Source organism: Lissotriton helveticus, chromosome 7 (assembly GCF_964261635.1).
Source record: "Lissotriton helveticus chromosome 7, aLisHel1.1, whole genome shotgun sequence".
Taxonomy (NCBI): domain Eukaryota; kingdom Metazoa; phylum Chordata; class Amphibia; order Caudata; family Salamandridae; genus Lissotriton; species Lissotriton helveticus.
In genome coordinates, this window is record NC_136068.1 from 1,044,286,059 (window position 1) to 1,044,313,088 (window position 27,030).

General features: G+C 48.3%; 1 protein-coding gene across 1 annotated transcript in view; it reads left to right on the top strand.

The window, feature by feature from the left end:
- AFMID (arylformamidase) overlaps positions 1–10,781 on the top strand; it is a 378,279-nt gene extending 367,498 nt beyond the window's left edge. Inside the window, exon 11 of the mRNA XM_078653875.1 lies at positions 10,402–10,781. Within this exon, the coding sequence (XP_078510001.1) occupies positions 10,402–10,431 (30 nt within the window). The 3' untranslated portion in view covers positions 10,432–10,781. The remainder of the gene's footprint in view (positions 1–10,401) is intronic.
- The last annotated feature ends 16,249 nt before the right edge of the window (positions 10,782–27,030 follow it).

Consider the following 27,030-nt stretch of genomic DNA (forward strand, 5'->3'; position numbering starts at 1 on the left):
TCTTACGAGTTGCAGAACAATGTTCTGGCATCCCCAACAAAGGCATGCAACGGTGAAGTGTGCGGTGCTAGCACGGATTCTGCGACTGTTGGCGATCTCTCCAATGAGTCTCCTCCAGGGCTGGCTACTTGTTCTTTTGATACAGTTCGGGACAGGAGAACAATTGTTCCCCCCATAAGATTTGAAGATTATGCAATGTACAAGTTCACCTTTAAGAAAAGTTGAAAAGTATTTCCTCTGCTTGTTTGAAAACTGTGCAATTTCTTAGTTTGTCTTAAAAAACGGGAGAAGATGTAATATGCTGTCATGCTTTACCCCTGCCTTTGTCCCACATGGTTACCACACAAAGATGCTTCATGTGTATAAAAGTATTGTGACGAGCATGCCCTGAGTGAAATAATGTGCTTGTATTGATTTGGCCTTGTCTGTGCAGTTACGTATACAGCAGCCAGTTATTTATACATAGATCCAGACGTGTTTAAGTATTTATGGGAGTTTCCTGTCCTGTCCAGATCTTGAAAATCAAGTGGAGGCAATAAACAGGTTAATTATTTATTGTGTGGGTTATATCAGATGATGGGCAGTGAAGTAAGTGCCATTTGTAAAAAGCCTCAAACGGTTCAGGGTTACAGAATAGTTAGGTGTTCGCGAAACTAAAGTGCTTATCAACCTAACTAGAAGCAGCAATCTCCTCTGTGTTGTAGGTATTCACTCAGAGTTGCACAGTGGAAAGGATGTCGCTACCATATTGTGATTATACCATCTCACACACACACATACAATTCAGTCAGACGTGACAACAAAGCTACACATCTCACCTACATTTTTCAAGTACATTAACAGTGCTTAATTTGGTTAAAGAATAAGGGGCAGAGCCGTAAGTTTCATCCAGAAGCCTGTGGCCTGAGCTATCTAATGTTGGTGTGCTGAATACTAAAGCTGCATAGTCTTGCTTCCACTTCATGCTTCTTTAATCCACCACCAGACACTCTCTGCTATTCTTACTCTTTCAGCTTGTTTTTCATCCCTGCTTTCGCCATTTGTCACCGTTTTTAGGTCTCGGCCTGCCAATGCGCTTGCGCAATGCTGGCCGAGATTATAGTGGGCAAAACAACAGTAAAACCAACGGCGGATTTGCCATAGTTCATGTGCCCGTGCACGCGCTTGCTCCCCGAGCCTCGGCATCACACTTCAAAGGAATTCCTTTCTCTCCCCCGCCCCTGCTAGGTGTCCTTATCTCCTCAGACACTCACTTAGCGTCTATGCGTGTCTCCCAGGCTCCTCACAGTGCCATATGTCCTCAGCGCCTCACACTTCTACGTGATATACTTTTATGATGCACGACAATCTGCTCCTTGGAATGCTGGCATGGTTGCCCAGCGTTGCCTGATCTTCTTCAAAGGCAGCTTGTAACCCGAGCTGCCCTCTGCCTTTGCATTCTGAACTCTTTCTTGGATTTCACACACAGTCCATAGCGCTTCCTTCTACCTTTCACCAGGCACACACACACACACCACCAGCCATCAGTGCATGCTTTCACCAGGCACACACACCACCAGCCATCAGTGCACACTTTCACCAGGCATACACACACACCACCAGCCATCAGTGCACGCTTTCACCAGTCATACACACCACCGGCCGTCAGTGCACGCTTTCACCAGGCACACACACACACACCACCAGCCATCAGTGCACGCTTTCACCAGGCATACACACCACCGGCCGTCAGTCCACGCTTTCACCAGGCACACACACCACCGGCCGTCAGTGCACGCTTTCACCAGGCACACACACACCACCAGCTATCAGGGCAGGCTTTCACCAGGCATACACACCACCGGCCATCAGTGCACGCTTTCACCAGGCACACACACCACCGGCCGTCAGTGCACGCTTTCACCAGGCACACACACACACACCACCAGCAATCAGTGCACGTTTTCACCAGGCATACACACCACCGACTGCCAGTGCACGCTTTCACCAGGCACAGACACCATCAGTCATCAGTGCACGCTTTCACCGGGCACAAACACCACCAGCCGTCAGTGCACGCTTTCACCAGGCACACACACCACCAGCCGTCAGTGCACACTTTCACCAGGCACACACCACCAGCTGTCAGTGCACACTTTCACCATGAACACACACTACCAGCCATCAGTGCACGCTTCCACCAGGCACACACACACACCACCAGCCATCAGTGCACGCTTTCACCAGGCATACACACCACCAGCCGTCAGTGCACACTCTCACCAGGCACAGACACCATCAGTCATCAGTGCACGCTTTCACCGGGCACAAACACCACCAGCCGTCAGTGCACGCTTTCACCAGGCACACACACCACCAGCTGTCAGTGCACACTTTCACCATGAACACACACTACCAGCCATCAGTGCACGCTTCCACCAGGCACACACACCACCAGCCGGCCAGGCACACACACACCACCAGCCATCAGTGCATGCTTTCAACAGGCACACACACACCACCAGCCATCAGTGCACACTTTCACCAGGCATACACACCACCGGCCGTCAGTGCACACTTTTACCGGGCACAGACACCATCAGTCGTCAGTGAACGCTTCCACCAGGCACACACCACCAGCAGTCAGTGCACGCTTTCACCAGGCACACACACACACACCGCCAGTCATCAGTGCACGCTTTCACCAGGCATACACACCACCGGCCGTCAGTGCACGCTTTCACCAGGCACACACACACACCACCAGCCATCAGTGCACAATTTCACCTGGTATACACACCACCGGCCGTCAGTGCACGCTTTCACCAGGCACACACACACACACACACACCACCAGCCATCAGTGCACGCTTTCACCAGGCATACACACCACCGGCCATCAGTGCACACTCACCAGGCACAGACACCATCAGTCATCAGTGCACACATTCACCGGGCACAAACACCACCAGCCGTCAGTGCACGCTTTCACCGGGCACAAACACCACCAGCCATCAGTGCACGCTTCCACCAGGCACACACCACCAGACGTCAGTGCATGCTTTCACCAGGCACACACACCACCAGCCGTCAGTGCACGCTTTCACCAGGCACACACCACCAGCCATCAGTGCATGCTTCCACCAGGCACACACACCACCAGCCGGCCAGGCACACACACACCACCAGCTATCAGTGCTTGCTTTCAACAGGCACACACACACCACCAGTGCACGCTTTCACCAGGCATACACACCACCGGCCAACAGTGCACACTTTCACCGGGCACAGACACCATCAGTCGTCAGTGCATGCTTACACCAGGCACACACCACCAGCCGTCAGTGCACGCTTTCACCAGGCTCACACGCACACCGCCAGCCATCAGTGCACGCTTTCACCAGGCACACACCACCAGCCATCAGTGCACGCTTTCACCAGGCACACACACCACCAGCCATCAGTGCACGCTTCCACCAGGCACACACCACCAGCCGTCAGTGCACGCTTTCACGAGGCACACACACCACCAGCCATCAGTGAACCATTTCTACAGGCACACACACCACCAGCCATCAGTGCACACATCAATTGTTAACGCATCCACAATTAACTATTGTAGCAATCGCAGTATGGCACACTTTACTTTTAAACATATTCATCTAAAGCGCAGCATGCCACCCACCAGCCATCAGTGCACACATCAATTGTTAAGGCATCCACAATTAACTATTGTAGCAATCGCAGTATGGCGCACTTTACTTTTAAACATATTCATCTAAAGCGCAGCATGCCACCATTCCCTCACACTCTGCACCCTCACACACTCTGCAATGGAACATACACTCCAAATACCACTCAGTGCCACATAATTACACGCCACATAATTACACTGCACTCAATGCAACATACACTTCAAATACCACTCAGTGCCACATAATTACACTCCACATAATTACACTGCACTCAATGCAACATACATTCCAAATACCACTCAGTGCCACATAATTACACGCCACATAATTACACTGCACTCAATGCAACATACTTTCCAAATACCACTCAGTGCCACCTAATTACACGCCACATAATTACACAGCACTCAATGCAACATACATTCCAAATACCACTCAGTGCCACATAGTTATATGCAACATAATTACACTGCACACAATGCAAAATACACTACAAATACCACTAAGTGCCACATAATTACACACCACATAATTACACTCTACTGAATGCAACAGACACTCCACACAATACCACTCAGTGCTACATAATTATATGCTGCATAATTACACTGCACTCAATGCAACATACACTCTAAACAATACCACTCAGTGCCACAAAATTACATGCCACACAATTACACTCTACTGAATACAACATACACTCCCCACACAATACCACTCAGTGCTACATAATTATATGCTTCATAATTACACTGCGCTCAACGCAACATACACTCCAAATACCACTCAGTGCCACATAATTACACGCCACATAATTACACTGCACTCAATGCAACATACACTCCAAATACCACTCAGTGCCACATAATTACACGTCACATAATTTCACTGCACTCAATGCAACATACACTCCAAATACCACTCAGTGCCACATAGTTACACGCCACATAATTACACTGCACTTAATGCAACATACAATCCAAATACCACTCAGTAACACATAATTACACGCCACATAATTACACTCTACTGATGTCGCGATTGATAGCAGCGCAAGAACACGCACGCGCCACTAACCTTACTCTGAGGGCCAGCAGAGACGATAAGATGACAGTCCTCACGACTTCTCCCCACAAACACCAAACAATGGGGATTCCACCACGGTCTAAGTGTGTAAGGGAAGAGGCCGCGAGGCGGATGGGCAAAAGGACTTCTGGGGTTTCTCGAGAATCTCTGGTCAAAGGCTACACGTGAATTCACTGGTACTGCAGCACTGCAAGTGGGGGAGAAGACAGAGGACAGGCTATTAGTATCACCAGTTATTGTCACTTGTCCTATAATCCCCCCTGTCTCTGCACTCACCGTTTTCCCTTTAGTCTAATGCCGTGAAGGACTCTGGAAGTCGGGGCAGTAGAGGATTGTACATAGGTTTGAGAAGTTAACTCCACTTCTCAATAGCAACATCCACCTCTTTTTGATAAATGGTAGAGTAGTGGCTTTTCCGATTATAAGACGTTAATACAGCATGTCTAGTAATATCCGCAATACACCTTGCGGTAGAGAAGTGATCAAGGTTATTTATCCTGAACGTATGCGCCACTTATAAGGCGGGAAGGCAGACCAGTGAAACCCCAAGCAAGTCACAAATTAAATATGTACTGAACGGTTGGAATACAAAACAAAAAGCACGAAAGAGCAAGATGCTAGAGTAGGAGGCGAGCCCGCACTCCTCTGAAATACTTGCTGTTCCAGGACATGACTTGTTCCGGCAGATCCACACGAACTCTGACCACGCAGGCTCTTCGTCGACGGGTTGAAGACACGACCTCTGACCACGCAGGCTCTTCGTCGACAGGCTGAAGACACGACCTCTGACCACGCAGGCTCTTCGTCGACGGGCTGAAGACACGACCTCTGACCACGCAGAGGGCAAAAACTGGAAGCAGGAGAGCAGTTCAGAATCAACATTGACAAGCACCGTTCTGGGAAATGGGAGGGGGCTATATAGATTCCGCCCTCTTTCCTGATCTCTGGCGCCGCACGGCCTTCTGGTATATGTAGTTCTTCCGTGAGGGACGCCTGACAAGGATTCTCTTCCTCACCATTGCGCCTGTATGCGCGATCGCTACAACTGAATGCAACACACACTCCACACAATACCACTCAGTGCCACATAATTATATGCTACATAATTACACTGCACTCAATGCAACATACACTCCAAATACCATTCAGTGCCACATAATTAAACACCACATAATTGCACTCTACTGAATGCAACACACACTCCACACAATACAACTCAGTGCCACATAATTATATGCTACATAATTACACTGCACTCAATGCAACATACACTCCAAACAATACCACTCAGTGCCACATAATTACACGCAACACAATTACACTCCACATAATTACTCTGCACGCAATGCAACATACATTCCAAATACCACTCAGTGCCACATAATTACACGCCACATATTTACACTGCACTCAATGCAACATACACTCCAAATACCACTCAGTGCCACATAATTACACGCCACATAATTACACAGCACTCTATGCAACATACACTCCAAATACCACTCAGTAACACATAATTACACGCCACATAATTACACTGCACTCAATGCCACATACACTCCATATACCACTCAGTGCCACATAAATACACTGCAATCAATGCAACATACATTCCAAATACCGCTCAGTGCCACATAATTACACTGCACTCAATACAACATACACTCCAAATACCACTCAGTGCCACAGAATTACACAGCACTCAAAGCAACATACACTCCAAATACCACTCAGTGCCACATAATTACACGCCACATAATTACAATGCACTCAATGCAACATACACTCCAAATACCACTCAGTGCCACATAGTTATATGCAACATACACTCCAAATACCACTCGGTGCCACATAATTACACACCACATAATTAAACTCTACTGAATGCAACATACACTCCACACAATACCACTCATTGCCACATAATTACACTGCACTCAATGCAACATACACTCCAAACAATACCACTCAGTGCCACATAATTACACGCCACACAATTACACTCTACTGAATACAACATAACCTCCCCACAATACCACTCAGTGCCACATAATTATATGCAACATAGTTCCACTGCACTCAATGCAACAGACACTCCAAATACCACTCAGTGCCAGATAATTACACACCACATAATTATACTCTACTGAATGCAACACACACTCCCCATATTACCACTAAGTGCCACATAATTACACGCTACATAATTACACTGCACTCAATGCAACATACACTCCAAATACCACTGAGTGCCACATAATTACACGCCACAAAATTACACTCTACTGAATACAATATACACTCCCCATATTACCACTCAGTGCCATATAATTACATGCCACATAATTACACTCTTCTCAATGCAACGTAAATACACTCCACATAATACCACTCAGTGCCATATAATTACACACCTCATACTTACACTCTACTCAATGCAACATAAATACACTTTATCTATCTGTCTTTCTATCTATCACCCTTCTATCTGTCTATCTCTCTTTCGCCCTCACTCTATCGCCCTCACTCTATCTATCTATCACCCTCACTCTATCTATCACCCTCCCTCTATCTATCTATCGCCCTCACTCTATCTATCTATCTATCTATCTATCGCACTCACTCTATCTATCGCATCACCACAGCATCACTCAGCACCACCAGAGCATCACTCAGGGGCTCACGTGAAACACTGGCTTGAATCAGCCAGCAACATTGTTGCACCATTTAGACGTATCAAACTAAAGCGCCCCCATGATGCCCAGAGATGGTTCTCGGATGAGTTAAAAACAAAAAAACTTACACTTAGGCAGGCCGAACGCAGCTGGAGGCGAGATTATGCCCCCGAGAAAAAATTGTTATTCATGGCGCAGCTTAAAGACTACAAGCAAGCTATTCTCCAGGCAAAAACCTCATATTTCTCTAAGAAGATTATTGATTCTGCCACTAAGAGAAAAGAAATTTTTTCTATAGTGGAGGAGCTCTCACACCCCGACAGAGTGACCATTAAGCCCCTCCCCTCCCAAGCCCTCTGTGATTCCCTTAATTCCTTTTTTGTGGACAAAATTGCTAAAATCAAAAACAGTATTCCTCTACGTACACCATACTCTATCCCTGCATCTGCCACTATATCTGCCACCAGAAATTCTCACACAGTGGAACAGATACCCCCGATATCTGAGGATGAATTTTTTGCCCTGCTAAAAAAGGTAGGCTCTGGTTCCCCCACAGATTGCTGCCCCCCCCCCACATCTTATGAGAGGCCTTCACTGCTTGCCCCAAACCCCCTTTGGCACTCCTCAATAACTCCCTCCGACTTGGTCTGGTCTCTGACTCCTTCAAGACAGCTGAAGTGGTACCCATCTTGAAGAAGCCTAATGCTGATCCCTCCTTAATGAGTCATTTTCGTCCTTTTTCCTTGCTCCCCTACCTCAGCAAAGTGCTGGAGGCCCATGTCACTAACTTTCTCAGCTCATTTATCAAACACACTCAGTTCCTCGACTCGCAACAGGCTGGCTTTAGACCAGCCCATTCTACTGAGTCAGTCATCCTCTCAGTTATGGAGGAACTGAGGAGAGGAGCGGACCTTAAGATCAGCCAGGCCTTGGTGCTCCTGGATTTGTCGGCCGCCTTCGACACGGTCGACCATGATACCTTGGTCGGCCGTGTCAGAGACGCTGGCATCCAGGGGCCGGCCCTTGGGTGGATCCGCTCCTTCTTCAGCAATCGCCATCAGGCCGTCCGCCTCTCCAACTTCTCAGCGGATAAAGTTAAGCTGACATGTGGCGTCCTGCAGGGTTCCTCCCTCTCTCCCCTTCTTTTTAATCTGTATTTGACTCCCCTCATCCGGTCTTTACGGGGTAGTAAGGTCACTATATTTAACTACACTGATGACATCCAGCTGGTCTTTGACATTGACTCCTCTGACCAATCAATTCACAATTTTCGGTCCACACTGTGCCTTATCAGCAACTGGATGGAGGAAAACCACCTAAAGCTTAACGCCGACAAGACCGAGTTGGTATTGATCGGAGGTGCCTCCAATCCTTGGAATTCACATTTTTGGCCTTCTTGCCTTGGCTCCCCCCCTTGCCCTGTCAACTCAGCAAAAAGCCTAGGAGTCATTATTAGCAAGGACCTTTCCATGAAGCCCCAGATCAGTGCTGTGGTATCCTCCTGTTTTTCCATCTCCAAAAAATCTGCAAGATCTCCCGATTCCTAACCACGGAGGCCCTGTTCTGGCTCTCCTGGCCTTGGTAGTCTCCAGTATTGACTATGCCAATTGACTTTATGTTGGCATCCCCGCGTACCAGCTAAATCGCCTACAGCTAGTACAGAATCAGGCCGCGAGATTAATCTTTCATCAGCCCAGACACCATCATGTTCGCCCCTTGCTTAAAGCTCTTCACTGGCTCCCAGTGGCTAAACGCAGTGAATTTAAACTAGGCTGCATCATCTTTAAAGCCCTGGCCGGCCTTGGTTCAGTTTTCATTTCGTCCCTTCTCCACCACTATCTTCCTTCGCGCAACCTTCTCTCCTCTCATCTGGCCCTACTCACAATTCCTACTTTTAATCGCAAAAAAAACACGGTGGCCTTAGATTTTCTCCCTGCTGCTGGAACGCACTTCCTTTGGAGCTGAGACTTACTACTTCCTACCCCTGTTTCAGATCCCTCCTCAAAACTTCACTGTTCCGCCAAGCTCACGGATAATCACACTCTTTCTTTATTACCTACACTGCTGACCGTTTGCTTTCCCTTTGCTTACAGCGCCATGAAACCGTTGGGTGTAAGTGCACTCTAAAAGTATTTTTAACATAACATAACATAACAGGGGCACCACAACATCACTATACGCTACCACAGCATCACTCGTGCCACCACAACATCACTCCGCGCCACCACAGCATCAATCTGTGCAACCATTCAACAACAACTGGTTCAAATATGTTCTCTCAATGTTTCAAGCTTCATTACAAATGTCACAAAAAGATGTTAATAGTTCACTTCTATTCTTGGATTTTCGTCACAATAAAATACAATGAACATAATCTTCACAAAAGTTATTTACAAAAGCTATTGCCATTATAAATTACAATAACTTTTAAGTATTAATTATTTAAAAAAATAAAAGCCTTTTTTATTTGTAATATCAATACATCTAAGTCATGTAAATACAACACATATTGCATTACAAATGCTATAGGTGTCACATTTGCGAAAGTTAAAACTGTTGGAATTGTAAATGACAATGCTATTAATTTCGCTATTTTCCAAACCAACACATAAATAAAAAAAAATTACAACACCAATAGCTCAAACTTTCCTAATGCGAGACTTATTGCATTGCAAATGCTTTTCTGTCTTTCTCTTTCTCCTTTCCCTTTTTGAGTTTTTCTCTCTCTTGGTCTGGATCAAAGTCTGTTCAGGGAAAATAAGTGCCTCGTCCCAAACAGTAGTGCTGGTAGGCCCACCTGCAACCACCAGCCGGCTTAAATTAAACACTGATTTTATGAGTAACACAATACTTGTGGTTTTCACTTACTGGGCATCATGCTCTGTGCAGGCACCTCTGTATACTTGTCCATGATTTACAACACAATGTGAGATATTCAAAAACATGCCATTTTTTACTTTCAGGTGATTTTGGGAGTAATCATGGCTGCCTAATGTAGTCAAGATAAAGATTATGACCTAGAGACTACAAATTACAACTTCACTCATCTTGAAATAACAGCACCGCCTGCCTGCTGTCCAGAGGATACCTGCGTGTCCGCTGTCGGAGGGGCCTGTGCTGTGCCTGCAGTCCATGCCCTGCGTGAGTTCCAGGTGATGCCAGTGTGCTCTACAGAGGATCTGTCCCTCCTGTTCTAAAGATCTCTGCCATTTGCCTGCCTGTGGATCTCTGCCATCTGTTATCCATTGGACAGTGTTTTAAAAAGCAGGAATGTAAGATACATAGCTATATTTGACTCAAAAACTATATTTAAACTACTGTCATTAAAATGCGCAAATTGCCATTTGGAAGATGTATTTACTTGGTATGGGTGGCTCTTGAACAATGAGCATTTTTCCTAGATAGACGGTCTATAAAATGATTTTCTGCTGCATTTTTTAACAGACAATTGTCCTATAAATTGTGAGTCTTCTAGAAAATGTGATAACTACCTCTGTTCGACATTGAATAGTTCGTATTCAGTTTCCAATGCAGCAACGTTTAAAAGGTCAACCCAAAATAGTTTCTTACCACTTACAGGACATCCTCACACAAACACTTCTTCAAGAGAAACAGGTGACAGTTTTGATATCAGTATGTACTTATTAAAAGTAAACAACCTTTAGAAACCATCAATCATAGTGTATGTATAGTGTTCAAAATAGGTGGCACATAAATTGCAAAAGACAGGAGCAAGATATCTAAAAAAAAAGAGAGATACAGCATATTTAATGTTTGTGAAAAAGTTGTAGATGTTTCTTTTTAGTCTCTAGATCCTAATAAAGATGGGATCACATTTTGGAAGATTTCGGAGGGTATCCTGTATTGAAAATGTGTTCTTTGTGCCCTAACACATAAAACAAGCATTTGCAATGCAACAGGTCTCGCATTAGTTAGAGTTAGAGAATTTGGCATTGTTTATATTTAGCTGGATATGTTAGCTGGTTTGTGCACTGTGTGTGTTAGGGAATGGCAGGTTTGTATGTATCTGTAGAGTAAGTATGTGTATTATAGCGTTCCCATGCCATGTTTACATTGCAAGTGAGGCTAACAGTAGACATATACACAGAGACAGACATACAGAGAGACACATGCACCTATAGACGCACACACAGCAAAATACACGCAGATAGAGACACGCTCACCGAGACAGAGATGTGCACCGAGAGACAGAAACACGCACATAGAGATGCACACGCAGATACAGAAACGCGCACACAGCAAAAAACACAAGCAGAGACATGCACACAAGACAGAGACATGCACACAGACACAGAAACGCACACACAGAGACAGAGGCGTATACATAAAGAGAGACGCACACACAGAGACAGACACGCACACATAGAGACTGAGACACACACACACACACAGACTAAGACACACAGAGATACACAGACACACAGATACAGACACACAGACAGATAGTTTGGTAGCTAAATGGGCTAAGGCATCCGCTACAGGGGCTTGTCCTTAACCTTACGTTTACAGTTGTTTTTAACCCCACCCCTTACTGACCTTCCTCCCACAGGTGTGGATATGTTGCCCCTCTGTGTTTAAATACAGTACAAGGCAATAAAAGATAGTTATCTTGTAGGGGTAATATTGATTTTACTTGTGATGTTAATGGCATGAATATGGTATCTAGCAGAGACCTGTTTCAATGTATGTTTTTAATAATTGGATCTGCCCCACTTAACGCGTTGGCCAGCATTCATTTTTTGCATGCAAGCAAGTGAAACTTCGTACACATATATGGAGAAGTTTGCACTGAAAATAGTTTTCAACTGAAATACCTAATGTGATTATCCTGGTGTCCAGGAACAGTACTCACTTTCAGAGTTGAACATGGAGGGGCAGTTCTGTTCTGTAGTGTTGATAAATCATAGTCTGCTAGAGTGGGAACAGAAGAGGGGGTCAGTAGAGTTTCACATATCACAATGTCTTGCCTCCACTCTCTATGTATTGGAATGCATGGAATGCAGGTGCAGGCAGGAAGATGTGAGACGGGACTGGGGAGGAGAGCTGCAGGAGCTTACCACTGCAGGCAGGCAGAAGTCAAACTAGATTCTCAAACACAGTGAAGGCACTCGGTGGTGGTGCAAACTTCGCCCCGCACTACATTTTCACACACAGTGAACGCACTCGATGGTGGTGCAAACTTCGCCCCACACTAGACTCTCACACAGTGAACGCACTCGGTGGTGGTGCAAACTTCGCTCCACACCAGATTCTCACACACATTGAACGCACTATTAATGGTGGTGCAAACATCCCCCCACACTAGATTCTCACACACAGTGAAGGCACTCGGTGGTGGTGCAAACTTCGCCCCACACCAGATTCTCACACACAGTGAATGCACTATTGATGGTGGTGCAAACTTCGCCCCACACTAGGGGGCCCATTAGGATGTCGGGCGGATTGCCTCCGCCAGGGTGGCGGTGGCCAGCGCCACCCTGGCGGAGGCAATCCGCCCGACATCCATGCCTGCATTCCCTCCCGCCGGATTAGCATGGCGGTGGGGACAGTGGTGGACGGAAAGACCGTCCGCCGCTTTACCGCCGCGGTCGTAATAAAATAATAATGTGGCGGTGTCCTATGGACACCGCCAGCCATATTACAATGTCCACATTAAGGGGCCTTTCCGCACGGAAAGGCAGGCGGTGTTTGCTGTGGGGGCCCCCTGCGTGTCCCCCAGGTGACGCCAGCTTAGGGGGAGGACAGGGGGGGTACCTATGGTACTCCCCACAATTGCATATGCCAAGCGACAGGCACCGCGCGGTGCCTTCCGCTTTGCATATGCAAATGCGTTCTCTTATGTTTTGCATTGTGGCGGGCGGTGCAGGGTGCACCGCCCGCCACAATGAAAGACACGTAGGATGTGCCCGCCACTGTGGCAGGCACATCCTAATTCCCCCTACGGGACCCCCGCCCTTATGGCGGGCGGTCCCGTTCTCCGTTAGGTGTAATGTGCCCCTAGATTCTCACACACAGTGAACGCACTCGATGGTGGGGCAAACTTCGCCCCACACTAGATTCTCACACACAGTGAACGCACTATCGATGGAGGTACACACATCGCCCCACACTAGATTCTAACACACAGTGAACGCACTATTGATGGTGGTGTACAATTTGCCCCACTCTAGATTTTCACACACAGTGAACGCACTATCGATGGTGGTACACACATCGCCCCACACTAGATTCTCACACATAGTGAACACAGTATTGATGGTGGTGGTGCACAATTCGCCCCACACTAGATTCTCACACACACATATGGTGGTGCACACATCGCACAGTGAATGCACTCGAGGGTGGTGCAACCTTTTCCCCACACTAGATTCTCAAAAACAAAGTTCTCGCGGCGCTTTTTACAGATCGGTGTGAGTTGCCCCCTCGCGCTCATCAGTTCGCATGTTCAGACCATTAACTGTCAGTTCACACACTCGATTCTCACAACCGGCTTCTCACGCTTCTCTTCCTCTTACTTGTCCCTTCAGATCCCCACAGTTGCTCTTCGCAGAATTGGTTTGTATTCGTCAGTCAGGTGCAGGCACAGAATTGGTACCCATTCACTTTACAGACAGTCTGTTGTTGCACACTCAATTCTCACTCTTCATTCTCGCACCTGAGTTTACACACTCGACTGTTTATACCTTGATTTGCTGCTAAGGTGTCATCAAAACAAAAAAAAAATAGGCACATGCATACAGCCTGTCTGCGTGGCTCTCCGAGGCAGAAAAGGACGCCGCCTCTGCTCCTGGGCTCTGGGCTGGAGCACCGGAGTGCCCTGTCTGCTGTGCGCCACCCTGTGCTCTCCTCGCTGCTGCAGTGCTCTGTCTCTAACACTGTTTTTTTTCCCCGTGGACTGAAGGATAGGACAGTGGGAGGAGGACGGGCGCTGGGAAAAGGTCCTGTAAAGAAAACGCCTGCGAGTGGTGCACGCGCGCGCCACTGCAGGTATATGTCTTCAATTATAGCGCCCGTGTCGGCACGATAATTGAAGACACATGGGCTTTGGTGCACGTAACAGACACCAATAGGCCATAGGCGGAGCTACGCGACCGCCTATGGCCTATTGCGTGTTCTTTTAAAAAACAGCACGCACGCAAAGCCCAATCAAAATGGACCTAGGAAATAACACGCATAAACTGTGTGGAATTTCCAGGTCCATTTTTTTATACCCCTACAAAAGGGCTTTTCACTTGCGAGCCCTAAAAAATTAAGCAAGTGGGATGATTGGAAACCTATTTCAAATACCATTGTTACTATTATCCGTAATGTAAAATTGGGAAACTCCTGCAAATAAGAATTTTGAGTTCAGTTACAGACACTGAGTCGGCCATTATGTAACCCCTTTCTTTATTTGACAACAGTTATTAACATTACAGAAAGGAAGTAATAATAAAAAAAACTATGAGTAACAAAGAACTACAAAACTTATTCGGGATCGTAACTAGTCAACACCGGTAACAACCTAGGCATGGTTAGTTCCTCTTGCTTACAAGACAGAATATCCGGAAACCAATCGTGAAGCACAGACCTCTATTCTTGCTGCTGCTATGAAACTAAAACGGATATATATCTTCCAATACCAGTCTGTTATACTAAGAAAAAACAGGATGGCGAAAACAAGGAAGACAACCATTGCTTCAAACAATGTACAGCAAGGCAGTTTTCTGCAAACCACAGTTTGCACTTTTATATGCAGGGTGGGGAAAATCCTCACCTCAGTCTCCTTAATAAAAACAAATCATTTTTATCAGCATTAGCTAGGAAATGGTTACTCTATGACAGGACCAGAGGCAATGATTATGCAAGTTCATAGCTTATCCATCCCAATAGAAAAAGGATTTTACACACATTTTAACATAGAAATGTGAATCCAATGACCAGTCTGTGTCGCTCACAATATCTTCCAAACTAACCCAAACATGAAGGACCTAGATGCCATAGCACCTCTGACAGGTTGGTGCGGTGCTGGAGCATGAAGTGTCAATCCCTCCCTCGGTCACGATCCATCTGACGGTCCTAGTGAGAGCTGGCAAAGATACTGGGGTAAAGGGTTTTCTGGCAGAAATGAGTAACTGACCTGTAAAAGATATCAACTCTCTGGTCATTGCCTCATAACAATGAACAACACAAAGTTTACAATCTGCACCCAATGCAGGGTAAACAACAGTAGCCCTGCCCAGTTTTGTTCTTTCAGACAGAGTGAAAGAAACACCCTCTGGTGTAAAACGCAACCTGCTACATTCAGGCCCTTAATGTCAGACAAGAGGCTGAGCACAAGAGCATTGTCTTGTCAGTTTGGCTGAAAACTACTTCCTAGACAAAAAACATGTTCCCGCCAGGACTGAATACATTTTAAAACAATAGCACGCATGGATAACATAATTGGGCTCAAGGGGCACAGTAACTCTATGCCTCTCCAATATTTGGACACTAAATGCGTGACCAGCAATGGGAACTTGCCCAGCAGAGACAGCCGAATGGTAAGTGTTGAGCGCTCTGTAAGGGACCTTGCAAGACCAGATTAACCCAACAAATTGACAATTGTTACATCCAAACTGAAATGGTCAATGACCCCTTCCAGACACCACTGTGCCCATCTAATCCATGCAAAGCTATAGCGCCTGAGTGTAGCTTCAGATGAGCCCTGGTTATAGTAGAAGCCGACTTGTCATTTATTTATTTTATTGTTTTATAGAACGCAAACTTGACCCGTGAGGGTATCAGAGCGCTTTACACGGTTACACGGTAAACAAAACAAAACAGTCTCAAGTACAGAAATATACAAAGTTTGGGGCGGGGCAGGGTTGCTGAGGAGCATAGAGATAAAGGGGACACAAATATATGGTTACGTTTATAATAGGATCAGTAAAAACAGAAGCCCCACATTTACTTGTCGGGTGGGTTGGTGATCTGAGGAAGAAGCAATAGTTTTGGATTCGTCAGGCACACTGTGGTAGATGCGAGCAGGCCATTAGCCCAGCAATTTACCCATGAGGAAAGTTTTGGCCTCCTTCTTGAAACGTGATAGAGAAGGAATTTTTCGGATGTCAGGTGGGAGAGAGCTCCAAATTCTTGGTGCTGCTCCGGAGAATGCCCTATTGTAGGTTCTTTTTTTCTGAAAGCGGGTAGGTTGGAGCAGGAGGTTTCTAGCGGACCGGGAGTTCCTGCTTCCTCCGGCTATCACAAGTTTCTGTGCCAGATAGGCAGGGGAGTTTGTGTATAGGGCCTTGTGTGTGATGCATGCCAGTTTCAGCTGTATTCTGGCCTCTGTAGGGAGCCAGTTTAGTGCTTTCATATGTGAAGAGATGTGGTCAAATTTCCTAGTGCCTGTGAGTAGTCTAGCGGCCGCGTTGAGGCAGGCTTTTAGAGGAGCCAAGGAGATCTTGGGTAATCCCGGGAGGGTGGAACATCATATTCCAGTCTCGAGATGACTAGTGCTTGGACTGCCATTTTTAAGTTATGAGCATCGATGAAGGGTTTCAGCTTCCACAGGTAGCACAGGTGGAGTCTGTCTGATTTAGCCATTGAGTTAATGTGGTCTCGCATGTTCAAGTTACTGTCGAGGAGTGTGCCCAAGGATTTGGCAGAGTCCACAATGGTCGGCGGGAAGTTTAAGGCTGTGATGGCTTTGATCCAAGCCTGAATCTCCAGGTTGGCTTTTGAAGGGAAGATCAGGAGAAATTCAGTTTTCTTTGCATTGAGTTTCAGTTCGTTAGCGGCTAGCCATTGGACAGTTAGTTTCAGGGTCTTGTTCAGGGCAAGGATCTCCTCGCGTGATGCAATATTGATGTATATTTGGGTGTCGTCCGAGATCGGTTATGAAGGAAGGGCCTAAACCATTCTAGGACAATGCCATCTAGCCCCATTCTGAGTTTAAGGCGTTCAAGTAGTTTTTCATGGTTGACCGTATCGAAGGCGGAGGATAGATCTAGGAGGATTAGAAGGCAGGTTTTGCCTTGGTCAAGGGCTTGGAGGGCATCATCCACGATGTGGAGCATAGTAGTTTCCGTGCTGTGTTCCGGTCTGACTCCAGATTGAAAGTCATCAAGTGGGTGGAAGTTGTTGATGTGCTGACTTAGTTGCTGTTGGACACACTTCTCTAACACTTTGGCTAACAGAGGGATATTGGAGATAGGTCTGAAATTGTCAGGGGAGGCAGGGTCCAGCGATGGCTTTTTTAAGATAAGGAGGACTTGGCCGGCTTTCAAGGGGTCGGGGATCGAACCCTGCTGAAGAGAGGCGTTGAATATTGCAGTCCAGCAAGGAACAATGGCTTGGGAGGCAGCGGCGAGGCAGTTGGATGGTAGCGGGTCATTAAAGTGGTTATTTGGGTTCAAGGTAGAGAGAATTTTAGAGATGGAGTCTTTGTCATTGTATTCGAAGTCGGTCCAGAGAGCTTGGTTTTTAGGTGAGGCCAGTGAGGGTAGTGCAGAAAGGGGGGGAGGTCAGGAAGGGGCTGAGAGTAAGCGGCAGTATTGAGTTCGATTCCTAGTGCCGTGATTTTATCAGTGAAGAAAGAGGAGAATTCCTCCAAAGATATTAGAGACTTAGGGGATTCTTTCTGAGAAGTTCCAGCATGAACCAGCCACTCTAGAAAATCTCCATTCCACCAGGCATCGGAGACCCTGTTACACTAAGGAATGACTATTGCCCTGTGGGTCCTGAAGACTTTAAAAATTCAGGAGAAGCATCAGGCTTGGCAAGATAATACCAAAAGGACTAGGAACCATATCTGGGTCCTCCACAACAGGATTATTAAAATCACTTCTTAATTCTGCATAATCTGAAAGGTGACACGGAGTATAATTGTGAAATGGGGGAAAGGCAGCGTGTAAAATTTAAAATCTGCTGCACAATACACAAATGTCTGTTTGGCACTGGACCTAAATACCTGAAAGAAAAATGTAACCCCTATAGTCCTGGACGCACTCTGCGCTCTAGCAGTCAGCAACTGCTCCAGGTTCCAAGGATTAAAAAAGCTAGACAGGGAGGTCGTGCCCTTTCCTACAAAGGCCCCACTCTATGGAACTCACTCCCCTCCACCTTGAAACAAAACACTAACTTTCAGTCTTTTAAAAAGACTTTAAAAACGTATCTATTTCCGGCCTGTTAAGATATCATCACACTGACTCCTTCACAGTCCATGATCATGATTAGGTTTTCTTGGTAAAAGCATAAGCGCGGAGATACCCCTTCGGGGGTTGAGTCCTGCGCTACACAAGAATAAAAATAAATAAAATAAATAAATAAAGCATAATTCAATAAGTTTGAAGTCTGGGGTGATCGCAAGAGGATTGGGCCTCTAACTGCAATATAAAGGAATCTGAAAATTCAATTGAGATGCAAAAAGGTCCAACCAGCAGTGACTCCTGTCTCCTAATGAAGTTTGCAAATATTGATGGGTCCTGCATCCAGTAACCTGAATCTCAGAAATAGCATGAAATTCCTATATTATATCAGTCAATCAATCAGTACTTATAAAGCACAGCTTACCACTTGTGAGGGTATCCAGGGGCTGGTTTTAGTTGAAAAGCCAGATCTTGTGTCTTTTCCTGAAGTTGGTCAGCGAGGGTGATGTTCTGAGGTGGAGGGAAAGGGCGTTCCAGGATTTGGCGTTGAGGTGCGAGGAGGAGCGGACTCCGCTGTTGCTATGGCGGATGCATGAGTTCTGTGCGAGGGCGAGTGAGGTGGTACGAAGGTTCTTGGATGGTTGGTGGAAGTTCAGGCTGTGGTTCATGGATGCTGGTCCTTGGTCGTGGAGGGCTTTGTAGGCATGTTTCAGTAACTTGAAATGGTATCTTTTCTGGACGGGGAACCAGTGGAGGTTCCTCTGGTGTAGGGTGATGTGAGCCTATTTGAGCAGGTTGAGAATCAGACTGGCCACTGAGTTCTCTATCATCTGGAGCCTATTGATGAGTTCTGTAGTGATGACTGTATACTGTGTGTTGCCGTATTCCAGCCGGCTAGTTATTAAGGCTCTAGTGAGTGTTTTTCTTGTACTGATGGGGAGCCTTTTGAAACAATTACAGAGCATGCTGAGAGTATGGAAGGAGGAGGAGGAGACTGCATTGATCTGACGTTTTATGGTGAGTTTGCTGTCCAAGATGATGCCATGGTTGCGGGCATGCTCTCATGGTGAGGGTGTGGGTCTGAGTTTTGCGGGCCACCAGGTGTCGTTCTAGAGGAAGGCGTACTTGCCAAAGATCAGCAACTTGGTCTTGTCAGTGTTGAGTTTCAAACAGATGTCCTTCTTCCAGTCTGCAACATTCTTCATGCAGTTGTGAGAGTTGGTCTTAGTGATGGTAGGGTCTTCTGAGAGCAAGCAAGCTGGGTATCGTTGGCGTAGGATATGATGTTGAGATCGTGGGCTCTGACGATGTCAGCTAGAGGCGTCATGTATGTATTGAAGAGGGTGGTGGTGAGGGATGAACCTTGAGAAACTCCGCAGATGATGCTCATGGGTTCCAAGGTGATGAGGGGGAAGTTGGATTCTCTACGCTCGTCCCGTGAGAAATGATGCAATCCATCTGAGTGCATCTCCCATGATCCTAATCGGGTGCAATCTCTTGATGAATGTGTGGTGGGAAACGGTGTCGAAGGCTTTAGAGAGGCCAAGGAGATCAGGGCAGCCAATTGTCTGTCCGTGGTGGTGATCAGGGTGGTCTCGATGCTGTGGTTGGCACAGAAACCAGATTGGGAGGCGTCGAGCAGTCTGGTTCTCTCCAGGTGTTCGGTAAGCTGACTGTTGATGGCCTTCTCCATGACTTTGACAGAGAAAGGTAGCAGCAAGATGGGCTGGTAGTTCTGGATTTTGCTCAAGTTTGAGGAAAGTGTCTTGAGGAGCGGTCTGACTTCTCCGTGTTTCCTTGCTCCTGGAAAGATGGCTGTGGCAATCGATGCGTTGAGAATAGTGGTGAGTAGGTGGCTGATCTAGTTGCTTCTTAAGTTGAAGACGCATGGGGGCTCCCAACAGGATGAAGTTCATGTTGGCAGTGATGTTTGGTGTGGTGAGATGTTCCCATGCGGGGAAATGCTGGTCGTGGTCGGCTTCCATTGGAGTGAGGAGGAGGTGGGTTGGGGTTCGAACTCCCTTTAGATGGCGGATATCTTGCTGTGGAAGTGGTTTGCTATGGCATTGCAGAGTACCTGTGAAGGAGAATGTGTGTTCTGGGTGGCTGTTGCTCAGGAGAACTCTCCGCGATGGTGAAGAGGTCCTTGGTGTGGTTGGCACATGCTTTGATACGGTCTGCAAGGGCATCCTTTTTTGTTTTTTTGAGTCATTGGTGGTGGTATTCATTGAGGGCTTACTTGAAGGTGGCTCAGTCTGTGTCGTCTCTGCTGGTGCGCCACCTTCTCTCCAGTTGTTTGCAGCTGTGTTTCATTGTACTGGGTTCTGGTGTGTACCAGCTGGCTTGTTTGGTGGATTGAATATGCTACTTACCAGTATGCATCTGTTCTTGGCATGTAGGGCTGCTGACATTCATATCTATAGCATAGATCGCCGCCTAGTGTTGGGTCCGTATGATTGCACATTGTTGTCCTGGAAGAGTCTTCGAAGTATCACGAGATAGGTGGCTCCTCCCCTGGACTACAGTGCGCATGGGCATCGACTCCATCCCCAGATTGTTTTTAGCCATGTGGCGAAGATGGAGTGTAACAGTGTGAGCGATGACCATGCTAAGAGTAAGTTTGAATTCTGCAGCCGCTACAGGCGCCGGGGAGGAGGGCTGGCGATATGAATGTCAGCAGCCCTACATGCCAAGAACAAATGCATACTGGTAAGTAGCATATTCAGTTCGAGGCATGTGGGCTGCTGAATTCATATCTATAGCATAGAATATATAGCAGTCCCTCCATTAACGGCGGCCGCCTTTGCCAGCTGCAGACGTTTGAAAAAGTGTCTTAAGAATAGCCTGCCCTACAGCTGCTTGCTGTTTGGAGTGCACATCTACACAGTAGTGTTTAGTAAATGTGTGTGGTGTAGACCATGTGGCTGCTCTACAAATGTCTTCCAAAGGGATATTACCAAGGAAAGCCATGGAGGCCCCCAACTTGCGGGTGGAGTGGGCTCTGGGGGGGACCGTTAAAGTGCGCTTAGCCTTGTGATAGCAAATTTGAATACACTTAACGATCCACCTGGCTATACCTGCTTTGGAAATGGGGTTGCCTTTGTGCTGGGCCGAAAAGGCAACAAAGAGTTGTTGTGTCTTCCTAAAATCTTTGGTCCTATCGATGTAGTACATCAAAGCACGTTTGACGTCAAGAGTGTGGAGCATTCTTTCGGCTACTGTCTCTGGGTTTTGAAAGAACGCGGGCAGTTCAATGGTCTGATTGACATGGAACTGTGAAACCACCTTAGGAAGAAATGTAGGGTTAGTGCGCAGCACTACCCTGTTCGAGTGAATTTGTATGAATGGCTCTTGTACGGTGAGCGCCTGGAGCTCACTAACACGTCGCAGAGACGTAATGGCTTTTAGAAAAGCCACTTTCCAAGTTAAAAACTGAACCTCGCATGAATGCAGAGGCTCAAAAGGTGGGCCCATCATCCTGGTGAGGACCACATTAAGGTTCCATACAGGAGCTGGCGGGGTTCTGGGAGGGATGACCCGTTTAGGTCCTTCTAGGAAGGCTTTAATGGCAGGCACTCTGAAAACGGAGAGATGCTGCCTGTTTTGGAGGTAAGCTGCTATGGCGGATAAGTGTATCCGAATGGAAGCATATGCCAGCTTGCATTTGTAAAGATGCAGCAAATAACAGATGATGTTGTGAGTGGATGCATCTAGCGGGTTGATGTTGTGTTCTGTACAGTAAATGACAAACCGCTTCCATTTTGCTGCATAGCAAGCTCTGGTGGTGGGCTTTCTTACCTCCCGTATGATATCCATGCAGTCAGGAGGCAAGTTAAGGTAGCCAAACTCTAAGACTTCAGGAGCCAGATCGCCAGGTTGAGCTGTTGCGGGTCTGGGTGCTGAATGTCGCCATGGCTCTGCGTCAAACGTCTGGGCGTGAGGTGCAGCCTTTGATGCTGTACCACGGAGAGTTCTAGAAACGTGGTGTACCATGGTTGGCGTGCCCACGTTGGAGCAACCAGGATGAGTGTCATCGAGTGTTGCTTTAGCTTTCGTGCCACCAGCGGTATGAGAGGTGCTGAAGGGAAAAGCATACGCAAATCTGCCTGACCAGTTCCTCCATATCGCATTGCCCTGCGACTGTGGGTGAGGGAACCTGGCGGCAAAGTTATGGCATTTTGCGTTTTCCCTTGTGGCAAACAGGTCTATCTCTGGATGACCCCATTGCTGGAAGTACGGGTGGAGTACTGATGGATGTATCTCCCACTCGTGCATTTGGTGGCTGTATCTGCTGAGCAGAGCCGCCATCTGATTGTCCTTGCCCGGGAGGTGTTCCGCCATGAGGAAGATGTTCCTCTGAATGGCCCACTTCCACATGCTTTGAGCCAGATGAGACAACTGTGGAGAGTGTGTACCTCCCTGCTTCTGAATGTAGTACATGGATGTCATGTTGTCCATCCAGATCAACACGACCTTGTTGCACAGATGTACTTTGAACGCCTTCATCACCATGAAGATTGCCATCAGTTCTAGGTAGTTGATGTGCATCTTCTTTTGCTGCGTCGACCATAGTCCCTGCACTGTGTAGTGGAGTACATGAGCTCCCCATCCCTGGAGAGATGCGTCCGTCGTCAGGATAATCTGTGGCACAGGCTCCTGGAATGGTCGGCCCTTGCAAAGGTTGTGTGGATTCCACCAATGCAGGGAGCTGTATGCCCGACCGGTCACCAACACTAGGTCTTTTAACTGTCCGTGAGCCTGATTCCACTGACGTGCCAAGCACTCCTGAAGCGGACGCATAAGTAGCCTCGCGTGCGGGACTATGAAGATGCAGGAGGCCATCATGCCTATCAACTGCATGAACACTCTTGCTGGAAGCGAGTGTTGCAGTCTGAACTTCTGGATGAGCGACTGAATGCTGTCGATCCTCACAGAATTCGGCTGAGCTGTGGCTGCCAGAGTATCTATCGTCACGCCCAGATACTGCCGCACATGGGCTGGCTGAAGGTGCGACTTGGGATAGTTTAGTGAGAATCCCAGATTGTGAAGAAGGTGAATGGTGTGGGACATGTTGGCGGCGCACAGCGGGACCGACTTTGCTTGGACAAGCCAGTCGTCCAGATAAGGGTAAACGTGAACGTTCTGCCTCCTGAGGTGCGCAGCCACTGTCGCCAGGCATTTCGTGAACACCCTGGGCGCCGTGGTCACCCCGAAAGGTAGGACCTTGAACTGATAATGCCGACCCTGAATGGTGAATCTGAGGTATTTTCGGTGTGATGGATGTAGTGGAATGTGAAAATATGCATCCTTGAGATCCAAGGTTGCGAGGAAGTCTCCCTGGTTGAGCAACGGAAGAACTTGCTGCAACGTCAGCATGTGAAAATGTTCTTAGAGAATATACTTGTTTAGGGGTCTGAGGTCCAGTATGGGTCTGAGGGACCCGTCCTTTTTTGGGATTAAGAAGTACAGGGAATACACACCTGTGCCTTCTTCCTCCACCGGCACGAGCTCGATTGCCCCTTTTTGCAGCATGACAAGTACCTCCTGCTGCAATAAGTGCAAATGCTCTGTGGACATAGGACGGTGTTTTGGTGGTATGTTGGGTGGAGTGGATGTTAACTCCAGACAATAACCGAACTGGATAAGTTTCCTGACCCACCTGTCTGTGGTGATGGATTTCCAGACTGGCAGGAACTGCTGGAGTCTCCCCCCGACAGGTGTGGTATGGTCGGGGGGCAGTGGTAGGGCGTCACTGTTTGTTGGGGGCAGAGGAACGGGAGTTGTTATTCCCACAGCCTCTGCCCTTGGAACTGTTGCCCCGATAGCCGCCTCTACTCTGCTTGGTGTAAGAGGACTGCGCCCCTCCTTTAGTGTATTGCGTTTGCTGGGACATTTGGCCTCTGGAAACATCTCTATTGCCTGAGCGACGAAAAGTACGGCCCCTAAACTGTTGGGACTGGAGAGCTCCCATGGACTTTGCAGTCTCGGTATCCTTCTTTATTTTTTCCAGTGTGGTATCCACCTCAGGACCAAATAACCTATCAGGGTTTACCGGCTGATTGAGGATGGTGGTTTGTATCTCCGGCTTGAACCCGGAGATTCTGAGCCATGCCTGACGTCTCAACATCACACTGGTGTTAATGGCCCTGGCCGCGGTGTCCGCTACGTCCAGTGCACATTTAATAGAAGCGTTGGAGATGAGCTTCCCTTCCTGAATGAGCATCTCCGCCGCCTCTTTATACTGATCTGGTAAATGTTATAACAGGGTCTCTAGTGTGTCATAGTGAGCCCTGTCATATCTGGCCAAGAGTGCCTGAGTGTTTGAGATACGCCAGAGATTGGCTGCTTGAGCCGCCACCCTCTTCCCTGATGCCTCCAGCACTTTAGATTCCTTGTCAGGGGGAGGAGCATCACTAGTGGTTTGCGAATTCGCCCTCTTCCAGGCATTAGAAACGACCAGAGAGTCCAATGGCACCTGGCCCTTGATGTAGGTAGGGTCGCCAGATGCCGGTTTATATTTCTTTTCAATTCGAGTGTTGATCACCCTGGCACGTGTGGGTTCCTTAAAAATGTCCGCAGCATGTTTTAGAACCCCTTTCAACATTGGGAGAGTTTTGACAGTTTTTTCTGCCGTGGAAAAGGTATAAAAAAAGAAGTCCACGTCAATAGGGTCAGCGTGCAGCTCCACGTCGTGGTTTTTAGCCGCCCTCTCAATTAGAGCATTAAATGCCGTGGGAGAGGGTTTTGATATTGTACACCTGAGTGTCCGGGGCAGTTTGCGGATCCCCTGGGTCCCCTGCATCTGCCCAAGAGTCCTGGTGATCCTCAGGATCAGTGTTGGCAGGAAAGTTATACTCCTCGTCATCACCTTCCCCAGCCTCCACATCTGAATAAGTGGGTGAGGGTGTAGCAACTCTTGGAGTCCGTGGAGCAAGTGGCTCAACCAGAACCAGGGAATCTGTAGAAGGCTTCTTGCGCTTCAAAGGAATCGTGTAGGACTCCAAAGGCTGTGTCGCCGTGATCTTTCTCTTGTAGAGGGTAAGTTTACCGGTGTCGGCGTCGATAAAGTGTTCCGACTGCTCCTCCATCAAGGGTTGCCGATGCTTCAAGCTTCCAAGCTGCTGAGAAGGCTTTGACCCTGCAGACCCTTGCACGGGCGCTGTGGCGACCGACCTAGGCGCGAAGGCCTTCGGTGCCACCTTCGGCGGCAACGTAAACGGGAGTGGCGTCGAAGACTTTGGCGTTTTGGCAGCCTGCTTCGGTGTTGTGGCATCCTTCGGATCGACCGCGGAAGCCTTGTTCCTGATGCGTTGCAGTGAGTCCGACACCTGCTTTGTAAAGGAAGCGGACAGTTTCGTCGACCCGACAGACGTCCTCGGTCCACCAGCGTGTGAAGACTCGAGCGTCGATGACTTGGTCTTCTGCGGCCGAGGTACAGGATCAGCCCTCTTAGGTGCGCCGTGTCCTCCTTCCGCGTCGACGGCCCTCGGCGCCGACGACTTCAGGTCGGCGGCCTTGACTCCCGTGTTCGGGGCCCCGGTCTCACCAGGCCGGGTCACCCCCTTGCTCCTCCTGCCGCCCCCTGCTCCAGCCTACCTGCCGCATCTTTTTCCGCATTTTCTTCCCGCCGCCACAGACGCCCCCACTGGTCCCACGAGCGGCCCAGCCACTGCAGAGCTGGCCGCTCGCCAGTTCCCGCCGCTGCTCGCCCAGGCCCCGCCCACCACCGGCCCATTGGCCGAGCCGCTCCCGCCGCCGCCCAGCTGACCCGCCCTCACGTCCCCCTTCTTATGACGCCCCCAGAGCGACCGCGCAGCGGACGCGCGCAGCGGGAGCACCGAATGAGCGCCGAAGGTGCGCCAAAGGTAAGCCCGTCTACGCCCGTCCGCGCCTGGACCGCGCCCAGCACCAGGACCCCTGGCCCTCGCAGACCCCGCAGACCCCAGCCCACCCGCCGGACGTACGACGCCGCCACCCTCAACGCACTCAACTCCGGCCGATCCCCGGGATGCTACCGAGCCACCCCGAGACGCACCCACGGACCCTTCTGCTGCAACGCCTGCAAGTTCACCTGCAACCGGACTCACGCCTCACCAGCACCCACCAAGCCGACCTCCAGCAGCACCCACCTGAAGTGCATCCTGCTCAACACCCGCTCCATCCACAGACACGCCATCGAGCTCTGGAACTTGCTCGACACCACAGCCCCAGACGTCGCCTTCCTCACGGAAACCTGGATGAACGCCTCCTCAGCGCCCGACATCGCCATCCCGGACGGCTACAAGATCATCCGGAGAGACCGCATCAACCAGACCGGAGGAGGCATCACCATCATCCACAGGAACACCATCCGCATCACGACCAACACCGACGACACCCTCGCACCCGCCGAACACCTGCACTTCCAGATCCACGTCAACCCCAAGACCACCCTCCGAGGCACCCTCATCTACAGACCCC